This window comes from Brachionichthys hirsutus, chromosome 11, assembly GCF_040956055.1.
Source record: "Brachionichthys hirsutus isolate HB-005 chromosome 11, CSIRO-AGI_Bhir_v1, whole genome shotgun sequence".
Taxonomy (NCBI): Eukaryota; Metazoa; Chordata; class Actinopteri; order Lophiiformes; family Brachionichthyidae; genus Brachionichthys; species Brachionichthys hirsutus.
The window spans coordinates 9,429,963-9,448,560 of NC_090907.1; the positions used below are offsets into that span (position 1 = coordinate 9,429,963).

At 42.6% G+C, this 18,598-nt stretch overlaps 4 protein-coding genes across 4 annotated transcripts; 3 read left to right on the plus strand and 1 right to left on the minus strand.

The window, feature by feature from the left end:
- Window positions 1-333: 333 nt before the first annotated feature.
- Window positions 334-1,763, plus strand: guca1c (guanylate cyclase activator 1C). Its single transcript, XM_068745471.1, has 4 exons — window positions 334-528; window positions 737-886; window positions 1,278-1,365; window positions 1,627-1,763. The coding sequence occupies exons 1-4, from the start codon at window positions 334-336 to the stop codon at window positions 1,761-1,763; spliced, it is 570 nt and encodes a 189-aa protein (XP_068601572.1).
- Window positions 1,764-4,039: 2,276 nt separating this feature from the next.
- ndufc2 (NADH:ubiquinone oxidoreductase subunit C2) lies at window positions 4,040-5,244 on the minus strand. The gene is made up of 3 exons (XM_068745472.1): window positions 5,000-5,244; window positions 4,685-4,828; window positions 4,040-4,232 (listed from the first exon to the last, which is right to left on the minus strand). Exons 1-3 carry the CDS (start codon window positions 5,136-5,138, stop codon window positions 4,183-4,185), a joined length of 333 nt encoding a protein of 110 aa, XP_068601573.1. The 5' UTR covers window positions 5,139-5,244; the 3' UTR covers window positions 4,040-4,182.
- A 1,651-nt stretch (window positions 5,245-6,895) lies between these two features.
- rab30 (RAB30, member RAS oncogene family) lies at window positions 6,896-8,083 on the plus strand. Its single transcript, XM_068745473.1, has 4 exons — window positions 6,896-6,991; window positions 7,086-7,169; window positions 7,265-7,448; window positions 7,833-8,083. The coding sequence occupies exons 1-4, from the start codon at window positions 6,899-6,901 to the stop codon at window positions 8,081-8,083; spliced, it is 612 nt and encodes a 203-aa protein (XP_068601574.1). The 5' UTR covers window positions 6,896-6,898.
- A 3,006-nt stretch (window positions 8,084-11,089) lies between these two features.
- Window positions 11,090-18,598, plus strand: prcp (prolylcarboxypeptidase (angiotensinase C)). Its single transcript, XM_068745467.1, has 9 exons — window positions 11,090-11,251; window positions 13,886-14,026; window positions 14,107-14,208; window positions 14,585-14,766; window positions 14,947-15,104; window positions 15,304-15,476; window positions 17,289-17,456; window positions 17,558-17,745; window positions 18,259-18,598. Exons 1-9 carry the CDS (start codon window positions 11,090-11,092, stop codon window positions 18,485-18,487), a joined length of 1,503 nt encoding a protein of 500 aa, XP_068601568.1. The 3' UTR covers window positions 18,488-18,598.

Below are 18,598 nucleotides of genomic sequence, written 5' to 3' on the forward strand. Positions count from 1 at the left end.
GGGGTAAAAAAAAATGTGAAAAAAATGTGAAAACAGAAATCTCTTTGCTTGCTAAAGAGATTCAGCAAGCAAAGCGCTCTCTCTCCCCCCCCCCCCCTCTCTCTCTGCAGTCAGAGAACATGCAATGCCCAGTGGTTCTTGGCAAACTTATGCTGTTATCCCATTAAAAGGTTATCCCTCCCTCCTTTTGGATATTGCAAGACTTAAAGATTAAGGGTGTTGCATAAGGTTTCCAGACTTCATTGCTACCAGTGCTCTGTCACATCCTTCCCTCTCTTGTCTTGTCTTCACCACTGACTGCAAAATCCTGGACCAAATATTCCTTGGGGAATAATGGGCACCCACTGCTCCAGCCTGGATGATATCCTGGAGGAGGACATGCACCACTGGTACACGAAATTCATGAGGGAGTCTCCATCAGGGCTCATAACACTATTTGAGCTCAAGACTATGCTTGAAATGAACGGCATGACGGAGGAGGCTAGCAGTTATGTGGACCAGGTCTTCTTCACTTTTGACATGGATGGGGTAAGAAGTTTAACATGTTAAAATATGAACTCTGCAATCGTTCACAACCACAAAGACGAAAGGTCATTCATTGTACATTGTTAGTGCATGTATTTTACTGTCTGTAAATATCTGCTGTAGTGTTGCATGGAATGATGAAGCACATAATTGTACTGTCTGTACATTGCAGTCCACATGCTAAATGTATTTTTCACATGTCCCTTTGTAGGATGGTTATATTGACTTTGTCGAGTACATTGCAGCAATAAGTTTATTACTGAAAGGAGAAATTAACCAGAAATTGAAGTGGTACTTCAAGCTCTTTGATCAAGATGGAAATGGGAAGATTGACAAAGAAGAACTGGAGACTATATTTAAGGTAAAATATATATATATATTCTGTCAACATTTTATAAGTTCACAGTTTTGTGAATTTCTACAATTTTCCCTCAGAGATAAATGAAGTATTTTGAATTAAATTGAATCTCAGCGATTAGTGTTTCTACTAAGATGAATAAAGGGTTTAACTGTCTATGAGCTGTGACCTAATTCACCGACACCTACGCTCCATGACCACACAGACAATTCATTCTTAAGTGTTCAGGTTCATGGATGTCATAGTTGTGGAAGTAGAAACCCCTTTTTAAGTTCAGTGTCAGGTGTAGAAGAATATACACTGAACATATTACTTAGTAAGATGGTTAAGTTCTTGTGTTCTGCGGCCAAAGGAGAAAGTGCCATACTAAGATGCTATTTTACTTCTTGATCAGGCCATACAAGACATCACCAGGAGTTACGACATCCCTCCAGAAGAGATTGTGACGCTTATATATGAGAAGATCGATGTCCATGGAGAAGGTAAGCTCCAATCATGTAATGAAACAATGATTCATTAGTGCACAGCAGTGTTTTTGGTTTAGTTTAGTTTAATAAACATAGATCATGACCAGCCCTAATTTACAAATGACATACATTTTAAGACTCATTCAGCATTGTAGCAGCTGTGAAATCTTCTCATGTACTATTTATTGTAAAGTAATTCAAATAATCCCCCTTATGACAGACTCTAATATTATAAAAATGTTGAGGTCATTTTAATCATGCTACTTGTGTCCTCAGGTGAATTGACCCTGGAGGAGTTTATCAGTGGAGCCAGGGATCACCCTGACATTATGGATATGCTCACCAAGATGATGGATCTGACCCACGTCCTTGAGATCATTGTCAGAGGTCAAAAGAAGAAAGCTATAAACTAAACGGGCAACAAACCCTCACATTTTGTGAAGCATCAAGATCATTTTGGGTGGATTTTCAGGATGCAGCAGTGAAAAAGAAAGCGTCTCAGTGCATGACGGATGAAGAGCAAAGTCTTGTCTTAAACTGCAGTGTACAGACCAAGCAGCCCCATCTCCACCTGCTACCTGAGGAAAGCTTGTGCTTTCACGGTTCCTACTCCTCGTTAGAGGTGATATGTTCACAGTTCCACTGAGTGGAGGCCCAGCTGTTTCCAGTCGATGGCACAAAGCAAGGTGGATAAAACACCGGAATTTGACTTGGACTTGAGCTGGAAATATTGCATCGGACTCTTTGTCAGCAGAACTATCAGGCTCAATGTAAAATTCAGAGTGGGGTACTTACCAAGAATTAAAAATTACAATAACTTAATATTTTCAATTCATAAAGGAACAGTCATTTCACATTTAGATTTTTATGTGTAGTTTTGGAAGAAACCTGCCAAACGCTGAATTTCTTATGAAACGTAAACATTGAGCGAAGCACCATGGTCACTTCTGATGCCATTTATGCTACAATTACAGTATTTTGGTATTTGGTATAGTCAAAACACTGAGATTGGTACTGTTTTGTTTCATTGCTCATAAAATCAACATGAAATCAACAGAAGCTGCATCTATTAAAGAAAATGGCTGAATGTAAAGAAAAATGATGGAACATCACTAAAGCCACGCACGGGAGTACGACTCAATAAAGAACGTACTCAAACAGTTTCAGTTCTCCTCGCACAAACTTTCACAGGGGGGAGATGGCTCGCTGCATTAATGAGACATTAGAAGAAGACGAGGTGCTGCTCATTGTGACAGATAATGGTGCTGCTTAGAAATAGAGGCCAAGCACAGAGTGAGGAGCCCCCGATGGAGCCCCCCTCAGCCAGGAGGCCCTGGAGATGGTCTGGGACTCTGGATGAACAGTGGATCGAATCAGACACAGAGGAGACAGACGAGGACGACGAGGAGGATGAGGAGACTGAACACCTTGGCGAGTGGTTCTAGTGCCAAATACATTAGTCTTGTTGACTTTTTATGCCGATATGAAATGTAACAATGATACAATCCATCCATCCATCCATCCATCTTCTTCCGCTTATCCGGGGCCGGGTCGCGGGGGCAGCAGCCTAAGCAGGGAAGCCCAGACTTCCCTCTCCCCGGCCACTTCCTCTAGCTCTTCCGGGGGGATCCCGAGGCGTTCCCAGGCCAGCCGAGAGACATAGTCTCTCCAGCGTGTCCCGAGTCTTCCCCGTGGTCTCCTCCCGGTGGGACGTGCCCTGAACACCTCACCCGGGAGGCATTCAGGAGGTATCCTAAATAGGTGTCCGAGCCACCTCATCTGGCCCCTCTCAACGCGGAGGAGCAGCGGCTCTACTCCGAGCTCCTCCCGGATGACTAAGCTTCTCACCCTATCTCTAAGGGGGAGCCCAGCCACCCTACGGAGGAAGCTCATTTCAGCCGCTTGTACCCGCGATCTCGTCCTTTGGGTCACTACCCAAAGCTCGTGACCATAGGTGAGGGTAGGAACGAAGATCGACCGGTAAATGGAGAGCTTTGCCTTTCGGCTCAGCTCTCTCTTCACCATGACGGATCTGTGCAGAGTCCGCATCACTGCAGACGCTGCACCGATCCGTCTGTCGATCTCCCGCTCCATCCTTCCCTCACTCGTGAACAAGACCCCGAGGTACTTAAACTCCTCCACTTGGGGCAGGATCTCCCCCCCACTCCACCCTTCTCCGGCTGAGAACCATGGCCTCGGATTTAGAGGTGCTGATTCTCATCCCGGCCGCTTCACATGCGGCTGCAAACCGATCCAGTGAGAGCTGGAGGGCGCGGCCTGATGAAGCCAACAGGATCACGTCGTCTGCAAAAAGCAGCGATCCAATCCTGAGGTCACCAAACCGAATCCCCTCAACGCCCTGGCTGCACCTAGAAACTCTGTCCATAAAGGTTATAAACAGAATCGGTGACAAAGGGCAGCCCTGACGGAGTCCAACCCGCACTGGAAAATCGGACCACAAGGAACATGAAAGTAACCGTTCACTATGTTGGGTACATATTCAATCTAATTCAGGGTGTTTTTTTCATTTGACCTCATTTCGTTTTCATCGTCTACATGTATTTATTGCAAAAACATGATGTGATCATCTTCAAACAACAAAGCGGCGATCCAGGCAGTCCAGATGTTAAACTTTATGTATTATGATTCTTAATACTATAAATTAACTTCAGGAACATTTCAGAAAATGTTGGCTTTTGATATTTTATTATTTACAGGACTGTATTTTACACAAATGACAGATATATTTCACACATGGAAAGCTCAGACAGATGGTAGTCAGCAAATGTTTTCCATCTTTCTTCCTCTTCCATCATCACCAGCCAGAGAGATTTAGCGTACAGGGTGGAAAGGCTCGACGATTTCTGCAAAAGTCTTTTTTTCTGGTGAGATAAGACATACAGGATTACTTCATAACAAACACGAACAAGGGCCACCATGTTATAAATGTGTGTGGAGACATAAATAATACATCAAAAAATAATAATTTCAGTATGAGGCTTCTTACAGTGATACTATTATTATGTTTAATAAAAGCATCTACCGGTACTTTTAAATATAAATAGATGCTTTTATTAAACATAATAATAGCAGGTCAGTGCAGTTCTTTCTTTTAACAACGGTACCAGAGGAATGAAAATCTGTATGACAACTATGCAACAAATATTCATGATACAAACCATCACTCTTAACCAATTTAATTATATTAATCATACACAAATGTGGCCAACTCACCCCTTCTTCAAGTTTTATTATCTGTGCAGTTCCAGTCTAGACTAAAATGGCAGTTCAAAAATAAATACTGCTGTTGTAGTCTGCATTTCAATTCGATTACCTTTTTCTGAAAATTCCTTGGGGTGGAGTCTGACGTACTCGTACATCTCTCGATCATTTTTGGCATACTTGTAATTTTCATATTTTGAAGCGTGGTAACCAATGAACCATCCAATGGTTGCCGCGAAGACCTGCCGATGAACACCTGCAATTGGAAAATCAAACAGTTGAAGGTTCGCTGTACAAACGCACGCCCCTCTTAAAACAACGCGAGCTTATTAACTTTAAAATCGCCCTTTGTTATTAATTCACACCGAGAGAAAAGCGCACACATTCGTGTACAGCTAGTTTGGAATCCAGCAGCGAACATGCTAACCTGCTTTCAGCAGCGGCCTTTGGTTGATGCCATTATGAAGCATCGCGGAGCACCAACCGACGAAGGAAAGCCACAGCGAGTTCTTGTTGACGATCCTGGGGGGAGGGAGAGCCTTTCCCTCGTCAGGAATCAGCCCCATGGCAAGAAAATCCCCCCTCAGCGAACAAATCCTAACGAAAACCTTCGGTCGGTTCGACAGTACCGGAGCTGGTAGGAAGTCAAGGGCATTTCGTGGAACCGGATAAAACGTCCGATGGGCAACTGTGGCACGTCACATCAGTTCCGCTTATTTCCTTCCCCCCTCCCCCAGCAACCGATGTTCTCCGAGAAAGTTACTAGTTTGTTAAAATATGGTAGTAAAATAGTAAATCTATTTTTTTTCTGAAACTGTTATAGGGAAACGAGTGGCCATTTTTTTTCTTTTAAAAATACAAAGCTAAACTTAAAATACAAATCGTTTTCCTTGTCAAAGACTAAAACAGAGGAGTGGAATTTAGGAAGTAGATTTAATTTAGATTTTTCTTGTTTTGAATGAGAACAACAACAACAACAACAAGTCAAACAACCACTCATTTCACGTTTAAATATATCTGTTTCGGGAAATGAAAACCAAAAGACCTACAGTATACCACACATTATCAGAATATAATAACACAAAGTATAAAGTGTAGAAAATAAATTGTAACTTAATGACAGCGGCGTTAACACATACATTAATTATATACGGTACATAGTGTGTTCTTTGTGCCGCATACGATTAATTAAAGAGCATTTACACAAATATTGGTCATTTCACTGCTCAGCTTAATGTTATAACACGTCTATAACAATTCGGCTGATCGATTATGATCCTTTTTCGTCATCGCATTGCTAAATTACTCCTGGCTAATAAACGGGGGGGGGGGAGGGGCACAAGCAGCGGCCTGCTGAGTGATCCTGCTGGGCCGCTGGTGACGTCATCCAGTGCGGTCGTTCCTCCTCCTTCAGGCTGCTGGGGATACTCAGCGTGAGGAGCGATTACGCCCTGCCCAGCAGCGCATTAGCCCGTTTGATGAGGTGACCGATGCGGGCGTAAATCCGGGGAGACCCCCCCCCCCCCCCCGTGCGTTTTGGTAAGTCTTAAATATTTACAGGGACGATGCGCAGGGCGGATTTTGATTTGTCTCTCCTCCATCTGTGCCAAAATGGCTAGAGTCGGCCGCTAGCTGCTAGCTGCTCGCGTTGCTAGCTTCGCACTGTATGCGCCAGTTGTAATACACCCTTTATAGGTGCTCCGTGATTAGGCGTATAAACCCGATCGAGGATGGATCATGTAACGGTACCGCCGCTGTCCCCGTTCGGCTTCCTACTGGTGGGCTGTTAGCAACAACTGCGTTCCTAATTCTGCACATTATTCACCCCGACAGTGTTCGGATCTTTGCTTGTTGCCCAGAGTGACGCAAGGCCTTTAAAAGTGAAATATAAAACAAAATGTCAATAAACATTGTTGCTCTTTATGTTAAAATTGTCAGTGTTTGTAGAACATTGCAGATAAAGTTCAATATGGTAAAAATCAATATCACAATAATCACCGAACAACAGCCAAAGCAGGATTCCGTCGGTGTCTGCAGGAGGGCTGCAGCCAGCGAGGTAATCTATTTAAGTCATTTGATTAATCGCGTAATTGGATAAAAATACATTAAATTGTCTCAGAATATTTTTAAGTGGTATAAAACAAACGAACAAATGTTAATGCTTACAATCTGTTTCCGCTGCACTTTTTCCTGCCTTGAAGACATAATTATGTCCAAATTCTCATCATCATGTACCGGAGACAAATGACATCACTGCAGATCAAAGCGATATCGTTTCATGCACCTAAATCACCTGTCTCTTATCTCCTCTATTTTACAGTTTAGCATGAGTATGGAAGATTATGACTACCTGTTCAAAATAGTTCTCATAGGAAATGCAGGAGTTGGGAAGACGTGTCTTGTCCGGCGCTTCACTCAGGTTTGTAAGAGTCCGAGCACATCACTCTGGAAATTGTTATTATTATTATTATAATAGCTTTTTAAACTGATTTACATGTCTGTTTTTACTTTAGGGCCTTTTCCCACCTGGACAAGGGGCAACTATTGGAGTAGATTTCATGATTAAAACAGTTGAAATCAACGGGCAGAAGGTCAAGGTACACGCGGATACATTTTCACTGTACACAAAATCAATAATTTGTGTAGTCGCTTGAATAGAACGGTACTCATTTCGAACCATCGTGTTTTCCAGCTGCAGATATGGGACACAGCTGGACAGGAGAGATTTCGCTCCATTACTCAGAGCTATTACCGTAGTGCCAATGCCCTCATACTTACTTATGACATTTCCTGTGAGGACTCCTTCAGGTGCCTTCCAGAGTGGCTGAGGGAGATTGAGCAGTATGCCAACAACGAAGTGGTGACTATATTAGTCGGTAAGAAGCTCGACTTTGTGGCTTTGGGGCTTCTATTATCATCAGACTCATGAGGGAGTCTTAAATATCGGTATGCATCATATTTCGCTGGAGCAGGTTTTGCTTTGCGAAGCACATTTAAATATGAGCACGAGTCACCAAGATGAAGTCAGAGGCCGACTCTGGATAGATTTCTAAAGAACAATTCCATTTTTGCTGTGTTAGTTTGAATTCTCTGAAATCTTACTCATGTCTCAGAGAAAGATTCTTTTTTTAGGGGGGGGGGGCCCTCCCACACTGTCTTTGCTTCCATCCATCACGCACACCCACACGTGCAGCACGGTTCAGATTGTGATGTAAGAAGCCGCCGTTCTTACAGATGAATACCGTATTTGTCTCTCACAGGTAATAAAATTGATCTGGCTGAGAAGAGAGAGGTTCTCAGACAGCGGGCCGAGGACTTCGCCGAGGCTCAGAGCATGCTGTATCTGGAGACGTCCGCCAAAGAGTCTGACAACGTTGAGAAACTTTTCCTCGACCTGGCCCGTCAGCTCATTCGAGGGGCCAAGCAGAACAAGCTGGATAACAATGACGCTGCTCCGATGCCCGGTGAGGGGAAAGCCATCAGTTATTTGAGCTGCTGCAGCATCAATTAGTGAGCGCTCAGGCCGTGGTCGCTCGGTAACCGTGGACTGGAGAAGGCTGAGCACTAATTCCTCCGTCCCTCTAAGATGGCACAACGCCGCCACTTCTATTCATTTCTAGTCACGCCTTTTTCAGCCGTACAAGGAAGTTAGTCGACTTCAGTTTGACCTTCCAGGAAGTAACATGTTAGGATTCTGCCATTTAATGCAACAGGATATAAAGAGCGGCTGGGGAATCTTGAGTCGGGGCTCAATTTGTCCTTCTTTGTATTGAAAGGGCAGATTTTCTCTGTTTGGGCTTTATGAGTCTCTCATTCAAGATCAGCCTTCACCAGCAGTATTACACAAGTATCGCGTTCTACAAGTGTTTTGTTACAGAGTGTAAACAACTGACGACGAGACTCATGATCGTAACAATGTGTTTACAATGTGTCTGATCAAGTGGCAGGCTTACCCCAAAATCCGTCGCTAAATTCTTCACCTCGATCCAAGTGCACTGCTCTGAGAACTGCTTACAGTTGTATCCACTTTCACCGTCTGATTTCTGAGCGGTTATTTGCACCTATCTCTACATACTGTGAAACATTTGTTCTCATTGGAAGATTCTTACTTGCTGCTGAAATTTGTTTTATGCCAGACAACAAACTGAAACACAAGCGTAGGTTTAAACATTATTCTGTGACTACAATTATTATTTAGTTTTTTTAGGTTACTTGGAGTAGTTGGATTTAGTTGGTTTATGTAGTATGCTGAGGTTTGGAAGGCCTCGTGTTGTCAGTAGAAATTCTAAACAGTCTAATCACTTAATTTATTTTTACTTGCTTGTTTTTTCAACTGACGTGAAATTTCCTGCCTTTGTTTTTGCTGCCTAACCATGAAACTGTATCACTTATTTGTTTGAAGGGGCGTGTTCATGCAGTTTCATATATGACCTCTTAAACTTCATATGCTTTTATTGTAAAAATTTTGTTTTTATTATCTAGCATGTTTCGTCATAATTTGTAGCATTTAACTTTCATATATTTGCCATAACTGTAATGTACTGTATTGCACAATGCCATATTCTGCACACTTATTGTTAATGTAAAATTGTGTTTTTGTTGTTGTTGTACAGACTTGTAGTACATTTTGCCACTTCATTTTCAGTAATCCTTTTGTACTGACCAGCCTTTTATTTTGCTTTTTACCTTAGATTTAATGGCAGTTGATTATTGTTAATGTTAATTTTTTTTGTCAACACAGTATGAGAAATACAAAGAAAAACGCTATTGGGATAATATGCTTCTTTATGTGCACAAAACAATCCTTAAAAATACTCTGTATAACATTAAATAATCTGACTAAATGTCTTGTATTTGTCACATTCAGAGATGATCACTGCACCCAGTTCAAGGGTCTTTGGAAGGACACATGGTTCTCACATGCAGGAGACGGTGGTTGTTTATTTGTGAAAAATGTACAGAATTAGGCCACATGATGCTTTGGGGTTTTTAGCCGAGTGCTATAAAAAATAATCAGACACCCCTTGATTTTTCTTTCTTTCTATTTTTGTGTGTATCTCATTCTACAATGTTAGAATGTCAAACAAAATTCCACAAAGAAAAGCAACCAATGTTTTTCCCCCATATTTAAAAACAATGCAGAGGACAATGCATTATCTGAATCTTGAATTTACACGCATCTTTTCAAGTTGCCTTTGTTTCACATTTATGTTCAATAAAAAAATAAAAAAATTCTATTAAGAATGAGATGCATACAAAAACAGAAATCAGGAGAATTGGTAAATCACGCCATTATATTAGGGATCGAGTGTATGTACCGTAGACTATTCATAATTTAACGCATATGATAGTACAACCTCGCACAGCTCGCAAATAATCTGCCTTTTCTAAACATTTTATTTTGACCGTCACTCCGGAAACAGTTCTTTGTCATCTTGGTTGATTTGACGCCACGCCTGCTGTCCAGTCTTGCAGTTCACCGGCTACTGGAGGTCAAAACAAAACAATACCTCAAGGCAAAATAAATAAATACAATAAAATATTTCATGTATAGTATAGACGAAGGTACACTCCAGTCCAGAGTATGCCAAATGTTTAAGGAAATATAAAAAGTATATGGGATAAACAAGTATAAATAGGAAGCAGGAAATTAAAACCTAATTAAAATATATATATATTACATTTTACGGTGTACATTGTGACTGCAAAAATCACGGGTTAATATCCTTTCCACCCAACAATCACACAATAAAGTGACGAACAATGGATCATGTTTTTTTTTTTTTTTTAAATCCTCTGTCGCTCCTTACCTTGCCTTACCCATGACCAGAATCACAGGTGTTTTCTGCCCCCTATTGGTCATGACATGCTCCACTTCCTGTTCATAGGTAAACAAATAATAAAATAAAGATAATAATAAATAAAGCTCCCAAAACAGACAGGCGCAGAGCGATGATCCAAATTAAACTGAATTAAAATTTGAATGCAAGCGCCTCGCCGGAGTCGACCGTGGCACAGTACCGCTTCCGGTATACACTTCCGGTTTAACTTTATTTACATTGGGAACATAATAAAACGCTCTTCAGAACAAGACATTGCTGCAATGAGCGCATGAGCCTGCAGATAGAACGCGCTTTTCTGCTTTGACAGGTTCAATAGTTCGTCGCTATTGTAACGTCAGCGTGCACATATGTAAAACTCAAACTTCCATCGACCCTTGCGAAAAAAGTTTCCAAGTGGGACTTATCTACTGACCGCCTGCATAAACAGCGAAGTGTAATTAAAGTGGTTGAAGCCGAGTTTCCCGTCGAGCTGCTGCTGAACTGGGCCTCTCAGCGGCGCTCTGGACCTGCTGACCCTGATTCTCACTTCCTGTCTCTTAATTTACGGGACTGGTTGAACCGGCGCTCGCAGAGAGAGATAGCGCGTCCGTCCCCGGGATCGTGCGGTTTGAGGTTGACGGCGGCAGCAAGCCCGAACCCCGAACCCTGAACCCTGAACCCTGGCAGCAGCCAGGATGGAGCTTCTGGACAGGGCTGCAGCAGCCTGCGCGCTGTGCCTGTTTCTGGGCTGTTTACACGTGATCGCCCTGAAACAGCAACTTTTCAGCAGACTCGGCGGGTCACCTGACCGCGGCGAGATCCCCATCAGCTATAACACGTTTTATTTTGATCAGAAGGTGAGTTTAAACGCATCTATACACTTTTAAATGAATGAAATGTCTGTTGTTTTTTATTTTTATTTTTTTATATTACTTCCTCTTTCACTTCGTTCCTTCTCTTCACTTTTGAATTCTTTGATTTGTACTCGACAAGTTTCAATGTTGGTGTAGAAATAAATAAAGTTAACCTCCATGCTTGACGTAAAAAACCTTTTTTAGTAAGTATGAGCAGATAACAATTTGACGTTTAAAAGAATGAAGCGATTATTTATGAAAATAAACAGCTATTTACTCATTTTCAGACCACAAACTCCATCTAAACATCACACTTCATAAATCTGTAGAAGTCCTTATTTTTTGTGTGCCTGCAGACAATGGGTGTTTCCCCTCTTTCTTCCTGTAGTGAAGAGAAAACCATGACAAATGCTTCTGCTCCTGCCTAAAGAACTACAACTGTCTCTCCTGGCTCCCGGCCCAAAAAGGCCTCCAGGGCCGAGTGAATGTGAAATGCTTTATCTCTGGCCTTTTAAAGAGATTTGCAGAGATTGCTCTTTTTCCATTTACAGACGGCTTGCTGAGTGAATGTGGGGGAATGCAAGCAGCTTCATATCTTGTGACATGAAATCCTGAATCATGCAATGCCCAGGGTGCTTCTCTTCTGAGGCAAACATTTGTGAAAGCTAATTGTAACATGTGACGAATTATATTTTGTTTTGAATCAAACTTGTTGCTAGCCTCATGTGCTCATGTTTTTTTTTAAATTCAAAGGCTTTTCAGGGTTTTACAGAGGGAGAGGAAACATTTAATAATTTTCGAATCGGCTCATATTTTATGGAAAATCTTGGCCCCAAACGTCAAACTCAATTAAACATTTAAAATCTTTTCCCTGATAAATGTTCAGGATTTTACAAATACTGTCCAAGATCTGATTATAGTATAGACTGTATAGTATAGACAGTCCGGTTAAAATGAATACCACACTTTATTTTTGTAAATCATTGCGTCTGTTTTTGATCATTCGTGGACAGTTTTGTTCACTTAAGCAAAAATTGCCAAACATTTGATAATTTTAAATTCAACTGTGCTGGGTTTGTGTTTCCTTGTATTAATTACAACTAAATGTAATAAAAATGTTTTTGCATTGGACAATGCTATTTGTCCTGTTATTTGCAGGATGCTATTTACAGGCTGTCCTGTGCTGAACCCATTATTATCGGAGTCAGGGCGCTCACACCTGAAGACCCACGGCATCCTGCCTAATCAGCCAGGCTGACAAGACGATGAGGAGCATTTCCTTCCTTCTGATGTTCATTGTCCTCTCTGGTGTGTTTTCTTTGGGTGTGTGTGGGGGATCAATATTTATCCTACTTTGTCAACAAGTACAACAGATGCGCTGTTGTACAGAGGAGCGCTGAGAGATCCAGCAGGGGTCCAACGGAAATCCTTGTGGCTGTGTTTTGCCGCCGGACAATGAATGGAAGTGTCTTTTAGCGTCCTCCAGATGAGCTGCTGGAGTTTACTGGAGCTGGAGCACTGGTTGTTTCACCTGTGGATCCATTTGCTGGACCCTAAAACACTATGTTTCCTTGCAGAACAGTTTGAATACTTGTTCAGTAGCTGTGCAAAGTGTGGCGTGAATTTTAACCCCGAAATCTGCTCACGGGCTACCTGCGCTTACCACACGGTGGCGCTACATATAAGGGTGTGGATTAGTCACGACAGTGAGCTCATGTCGGGCTTGGTTTGTGTGTGTGTGTGTGTGTGTGTGTGTGTGAGTGTGAGAAATACTCCCAGGGATGCCTTCTGCCAGAGCAATTTATCTGTTCGATATTATATATTGTCCTTTAGTTCACATGCATTAAACAAATGTTTGGGGTGTAACAACTGGAGAGTTTTATTCCATCTCTAGTTTTAAGAAATGACAAATAACATCTGGTAAGTTATTCAAGCTTTTGTAGATCAGGAAGGGAACAAGATGTTTTATTTCCCCCGACAAGCCTGACTCTTCGCTTCAGATGGCCGACGCCACTGAGACTGACGTTGCCGCTGAACCGGACTCTTCCTTTAAAGTGCCTCTTGGTCCCCTCGCACTTAAAAGCACTGCCAAAGCGCAAAGGAGCCAAGGCTTGAATGAACGCATTGAGGCCCCAGAATCTTTTTGCTGTCAGTGGGTCATAAAATTGCTGCTTCTTTTGTATCCGCTAAAGGGAGAAGAGACAGAGAAGAGAGAGAGAGAGGGAGAAGAGAGAGAGAGAGGAGGGGGAGGAGGGGGGGGGGGGTACTGAGCAACAACATTTTGTATGAAGTGTTCGGGCTGTTTGGATCCTGAGGTTGTTTTTCTCTGCTAACTTGCGATTCGCTCCAGCTTTTGTGAAATAAAGACCACAGGGAAGTATAGCTAAAGAGCTAGAGCCTCATCTAATGAGGAGGATCCCTTAAACGGACGGCATCATTCTTAATACAAAAATTCCCTCGCTTCATTAATCAGAATCAGAATCCATCATGAGACGTTTCCACCATCAACGGCACATCGCAGAGAGCCTATGCAGACTCCACTCCATCGTCCTTATGCTACATATAGAGGACATAATTGCCACATTAGTTGCATAAATAACCCCCCCCCCCCCTCCCTCCATCTTTTACTTGCTGCAGATTGATCATTTTGGATTCACAGAGAATGGCACTTTCAGACAGAGATACCTTGTAGCTGACAAACACTGGCAGCAGCCTGGAGGCCTGATTTTGTTCTACACTGGCAATGAGGGCGACATCACCTGGTTCTGCAACAATACTGTAAATATCCCGTCGGGTTCATTGCCGTTGCACTTCCCATGATCCTCAGTCTAGTTCAACGCTTCTCCTTTTCTCTGCAGGGCTTCATGTGGGAAAATGCAGAGAAGATGGACGCCATGCTGGTTTTTGCAGAGCATCGTTACTATGGAGATTCCTTGCCATTTGGACAAGAGTCTTACAGTGTATGTGAAGATGGACTGTTTGATTAAAATCTGACTCGAGAGTTGAAATGCGCAGCCTGTTGCTTTCTGGCATTGGCGTTATCTACTTTAAATCAACCCAAAGCATAGAACAAAATTAGCGTGGAATGATGGGAGTAATCTTTAATTGACCAACACTGACAATAGCAAGGATCTAGATTGGTTCACGCTTGCTCGTTGAACAAAACGCGATTTCTCTTGCTTTGAACATTGCTGGACACATTTGGGATAGTTTAAGGAAGAGAATGGTATTCAGTATCTAACATGTTTTTCCACACTAATTTCATTCTCACGGCAAGTCAATACTTTTCCTTCTGAATTTCTTAATTTTACAAGAGTACTTGTTGTTTCCTTTCAGGACAGCAAACACCTGAACTACCTGACCTCAGAGCAGGCCCTGGCAGATTTTGCAGTGCTGATTCAAAACTTGAAGACAACTTTACCCGGAGCTCAGCACAGCCCTGTGATTGCTGTCGGAGGATCCTACGGAGGAATGCTCGCTGCCTGGCTCAGGATGAAATATCCTCATGTAGTTGTCGGGTAAGATGCGTCTGTAGTTTGTGGCACCTTCAGAGTCTTGAGATCAGAAATGTGAAATGTATAAGTTTGAATCAACCATGCGTTTAGTTCTCTGGTGCCTGTAATCCTGATGTTTCCACAGGGTACATACTAAATGTTGATGCAGCGTGAATATACTGTTTGCGTCTTTGTGTGTTTCAGCGCTCTGGCATCCTCTGCACCAATTTGGCAGTTCCCTGGTTTAGTTCCATGTGGAGAATTCTATAAAGTAGTAACGCGGGACTTTGCCAGAAGTGGGTACAACTGTGATTCAAACATCAGAAGGTCGTGGAAGGCCATTAAAAATGTATCTTCCACCAGTAAGTCTCCCAGTCATGATGGGTGGATATTTTGTCTGTCAGAAGTTTTCAGTGAATTATTCTGATGAATTTTTTTTTTGCCATGAATAATAATATTATTCATGAGCAAAATTAGATATGCACTTTAACACAACACAGACTGTACACTTCACATGTGAAAGAAGTGACAAACATACTCTTTTTGTTGTTGTCATTTAAGCCTCCGGTCTTCAGTGGCTGTCGGATGAATTCAGCTTGTGCTCCCCTCTTAAGAACAAAAACAACATTGTCAGTTTTAAGAACTGGCTCCAGGAGACGTGGGTGAATCTGGCCATGGTGGACTACCCCTATGAAGCCAATTTCCTTCAGCCTCTTCCTCCATGGCCGATCCAGGTACATTCAGCCACAAGCCAAATATTGCATCTGAAAAATCCGTATTAATGCAAATAGACATAAAGGATTAGAACAATAATTAGACTGTTGCTGCTCTTTGGCGAGGACGGCAAAAAGAGCAAGTTCTAGTTAAACGTGAAGTGATTATTGCAGAAGATTCAGAAATGCAACATTCAAATTTGTTGCACCTGATTTGGCCTGGTAGCCTGTTCCTGATGGAGTTGAATGTGTGACTCAGCAGATTGTGCTGCAAGTGTTTGTTGTTGTCTTCCAGCCTGTTGTTTACAACAGTTACTGTTATTACTGTTCATAAGGATCTTCTGTCGTTTCAATTTTTACATATTCTTTTGAGGAGCAGCAACAAGGAAGCTTCTGTTCTTTATGAGTGCTGCACTCATTTGAACACTCTTCAGATCTCTCCCCCCTCAGGATGTGCAGGCCTTTTTTTTTTTTTTTTTATCAGAGGAACTCATGAGGGAATTACAACAAACTCTCATTTGAATGTGACTGGGGTGAATGCTTCTCCAGACCCTCGATGTGGAAATAAAGTTGCATTGCTTTCTAAAACTGCAATCATTTGCTGCGGCCAATTCAAATAGCGCTTTTAAAAGTCTCCTTCCTGTTTTTGACGTTACAAAGCACACGTTGCTTTCATGTGAAAGTGTTCGTGACAGGCAGCGGCTGTTTAGCGAAGGCTGATTGACTGGGATGGAGTGTATTCTCGTCGTCACCCTGGGATATCACGTGCATAAACCAAGCCCTGCTATTGACCCCCCCCCCCCAACTCTTTGTTAGGTGCCTCAACGCCCCTCCGAGTGTCCCATACTGCCATCTCATTATTGTACTTCTACGAGTGTGGTACATTTTTTGATTATTTCTTCATCATGTAAACACCGATCACATCCCGTAGCACCAAGTAAGGCTAAACATGTACTATATTGTAATTGTGTGTGTTTTTTTTGGCTTCTTGCTTTTAATGTATGCGACCCCTATGGGCGGGTTTAAGCGGTTTAGGCAGTGGGTGCAAAGAGAAGCTTTTTTAATGACAAAGCTAATGTGATTATCTGAGCGAGTGTGAGAACGGGGTATTGAAGGTTTAGAGGAGGGGAATCCGCTGGCAGAGATGAATACATAAGCCTAATCCTATCTGAAAAGTAAGGAGAAGATGCTTTGGAGCAATTGCAGCGTATTTTTGTTCATGGTATAAATCTTTAGTTAGACATGTCTGTGGCCCTCCTCATCCATCGGCCACCGACTCCTCCCCGGCCTGCAGACAAAAGCCTTAGTAACAGACTTCACACTAGTGCAGTGCCCCTCCAACTCCTGAACAAGAAAGCCCCGTTTCTCTGTCTCACAAAGAGCGTAGAACAACAGCGGCAGCCAACTCCGGCGCTGCAACCATAACAACACGCTGCAAAATTGAACAAAAGCGAAAACGCAAATATTTACCATTTGCACCGTCGACGCTAAGAAATCGCACACGGTCCGACTAAATGGACACGAAGGGGAGCAAAACGTTGAATTTGGATCATTTGCTTTCAGTAAATGTTGGACCCCCTCCCACACACACACACACACACACACACTTGTGTCAAGATTAGTGCAGTAAATTCAAGTTCATTCCAGGGAACATCAAATGCAAATCAAGCACTGCCGCTTTATGTTTAAGAACACTTTATGGGCCACGAGAAAACAATCTTCAGTCTCGCAAACAGCAGAAATGTAAAGAAAGCCTATTTTTTTTGTGCGTTTTCTGCTTAATGCTGTGAATGACTTCTTTCTTGTCACATGTTTCTGTGCTCCATTGTCAAGGTGGTGTGCAACTACCTTGCTTTCGATTCCGCTGTGTCTGACGACCAGTTGCTCCATGGCGTCTCTCAAGCGGTGAAGGTCTACTACAACTACACCGGGAGCTCCTCCTGTCTCAACACATCTCAGACAGCAACCGGCAGCCTGGGCTTCCTGGGCTGGTATTACCAGGTGCTCTGACGCGGCGCGCATTGATCCAGTCTTGTGAGGTTGAATTAAACAGATGGGTCTGTTAGCTGCCACAATAAATGCACGTTCAATCCCTTATCCAGGCCTGCACAGAGATGGTGATGCCCATGTGCACAGATGGCATCCATGACATGTTTGAATTTGAGGAGTGGAACTTCCAGGCCTTTTCTGATGAGTGCAACGCCATGTTTGGCGTCAGGCCACGAGCTGACTGGGCCGGCACAGCCTACGGAGGGAAGGACATTGCCTCCCACAGCAACATAATCTTCAGGTAAATATTGCTTATGAATCGCTGTGGAGGGTTCCCCGAGTTCTCTGCGTTTGTAATGGGAACAATTCAAGTGCAGATTTTTCAGGCAGATTGAGACGGCACTTTTAGGTACGCTCGGTGTGTAATTGAAGGGTAATGAGCAGCACCCACTGGGGCAATTGCAGGAGATTGACAGATGTATGTAAAAAAAATATGCAAAATAATTAAATATCACTCCGTCACAGACACTGACGTATGTCATACCCAGTCGAATAAATGTTAATGTTATATTAACTATTAAAAATGTAATTCGATTTTCAGAGGTGCTTTTCAAATATACACTCACTTGCCTAATTTATACATTTCCATTCTGTATTTAAAATGCCTTTGCATAGAGATATGGAAGACATTAGAAGACAGTGACAGTTTACAAAATATATGCTACGACTGTTTTTTGCTTTGAACACCGTACTAGAAGGAGTATCTAATCATGTATTTTACATGCAAACTGTCCTATCTGTTGTTGTGCGTCAGTAATGGCGGACTCGACCCGTGGTCGGCTGGCGGAGTGTCTTACAACATCACAGATTCCTTGCTTTCTATAACGATTCCTGACGGAGCCCATCACTTGGACCTGCGCTACAGCAATGAGCACGACCCACCTTCAGTCCGTGCAGCCCGGTCGTTGGAGGTGATATATTTTCAAGAGTGGATCAGACTATCTAAAAAGAAACGTCAACTGCATCAGCCCACTAGTCCTTAAGAACAATACATTCTCACCAGTTTGGGGTATTCACAAAATCCAGGATTGCCAAGCTTTAATTGTGTGAAATGATTGTTTTCTATACCAAAGTTTGTCCGATTTTCATCAGTG

What these genes read in the sequence shown, in the direction of transcription:
- ndufc2 (XM_068745472.1), bottom strand. Translation starts at nt 5,138, where the DNA reads ATGGGGCTGATTCCTGACGAGGGAAAGGCTCTCCCTCCCCCCAGGATC. An exon ending in AAGGCCGCTGCTGAAAGCAG is followed by an intron (nt 4,829 to 4,999) that starts GTTAGCATGTTC and finishes TTCCAATTGCAG; the next exon opens with GTGTTCATCGGCAGGTCTTC. An exon ending in CAAGGAATTTTCAGAAAAAG is followed by an intron (nt 4,233 to 4,684) that starts GTAATCGAATTG and finishes TTATCTCACCAG; the next exon opens with AAAAAAAGACTTTTGCAGAA.
- rab30 (XM_068745473.1), top strand. Translation starts at nt 6,899, where the DNA reads ATGAGTATGGAAGATTATGACTACCTGTTCAAAATAGTTCTCATAGGA. An exon ending in TTGTCCGGCGCTTCACTCAG is followed by an intron (nt 6,992 to 7,085) that starts GTTTGTAAGAGT and finishes TTTTTACTTTAG; the next exon opens with GGCCTTTTCCCACCTGGACA. An exon ending in AGTGGTGACTATATTAGTCG is followed by an intron (nt 7,449 to 7,832) that starts GTAAGAAGCTCG and finishes TGTCTCTCACAG; the next exon opens with GTAATAAAATTGATCTGGCT.
- prcp (XM_068745467.1), top strand. Translation starts at nt 11,090, where the DNA reads ATGGAGCTTCTGGACAGGGCTGCAGCAGCCTGCGCGCTGTGCCTGTTT. An exon ending in TTGGACAAGAGTCTTACAGT is followed by an intron (nt 14,209 to 14,584) that starts GTATGTGAAGAT and finishes GTTTCCTTTCAG; the next exon opens with GACAGCAAACACCTGAACTA. An exon ending in TATCCTCATGTAGTTGTCGG is followed by an intron (nt 14,767 to 14,946) that starts GTAAGATGCGTC and finishes TGTGTGTTTCAG; the next exon opens with CGCTCTGGCATCCTCTGCAC.
- guca1c (XM_068745471.1), top strand. Translation starts at nt 334, where the DNA reads ATGGGCACCCACTGCTCCAGCCTGGATGATATCCTGGAGGAGGACATG. An exon ending in TCACTTTTGACATGGATGGG is followed by an intron (nt 529 to 736) that starts GTAAGAAGTTTA and finishes GTCCCTTTGTAG; the next exon opens with GATGGTTATATTGACTTTGT. An exon ending in AACTGGAGACTATATTTAAG is followed by an intron (nt 887 to 1,277) that starts GTAAAATATATA and finishes CTTCTTGATCAG; the next exon opens with GCCATACAAGACATCACCAG.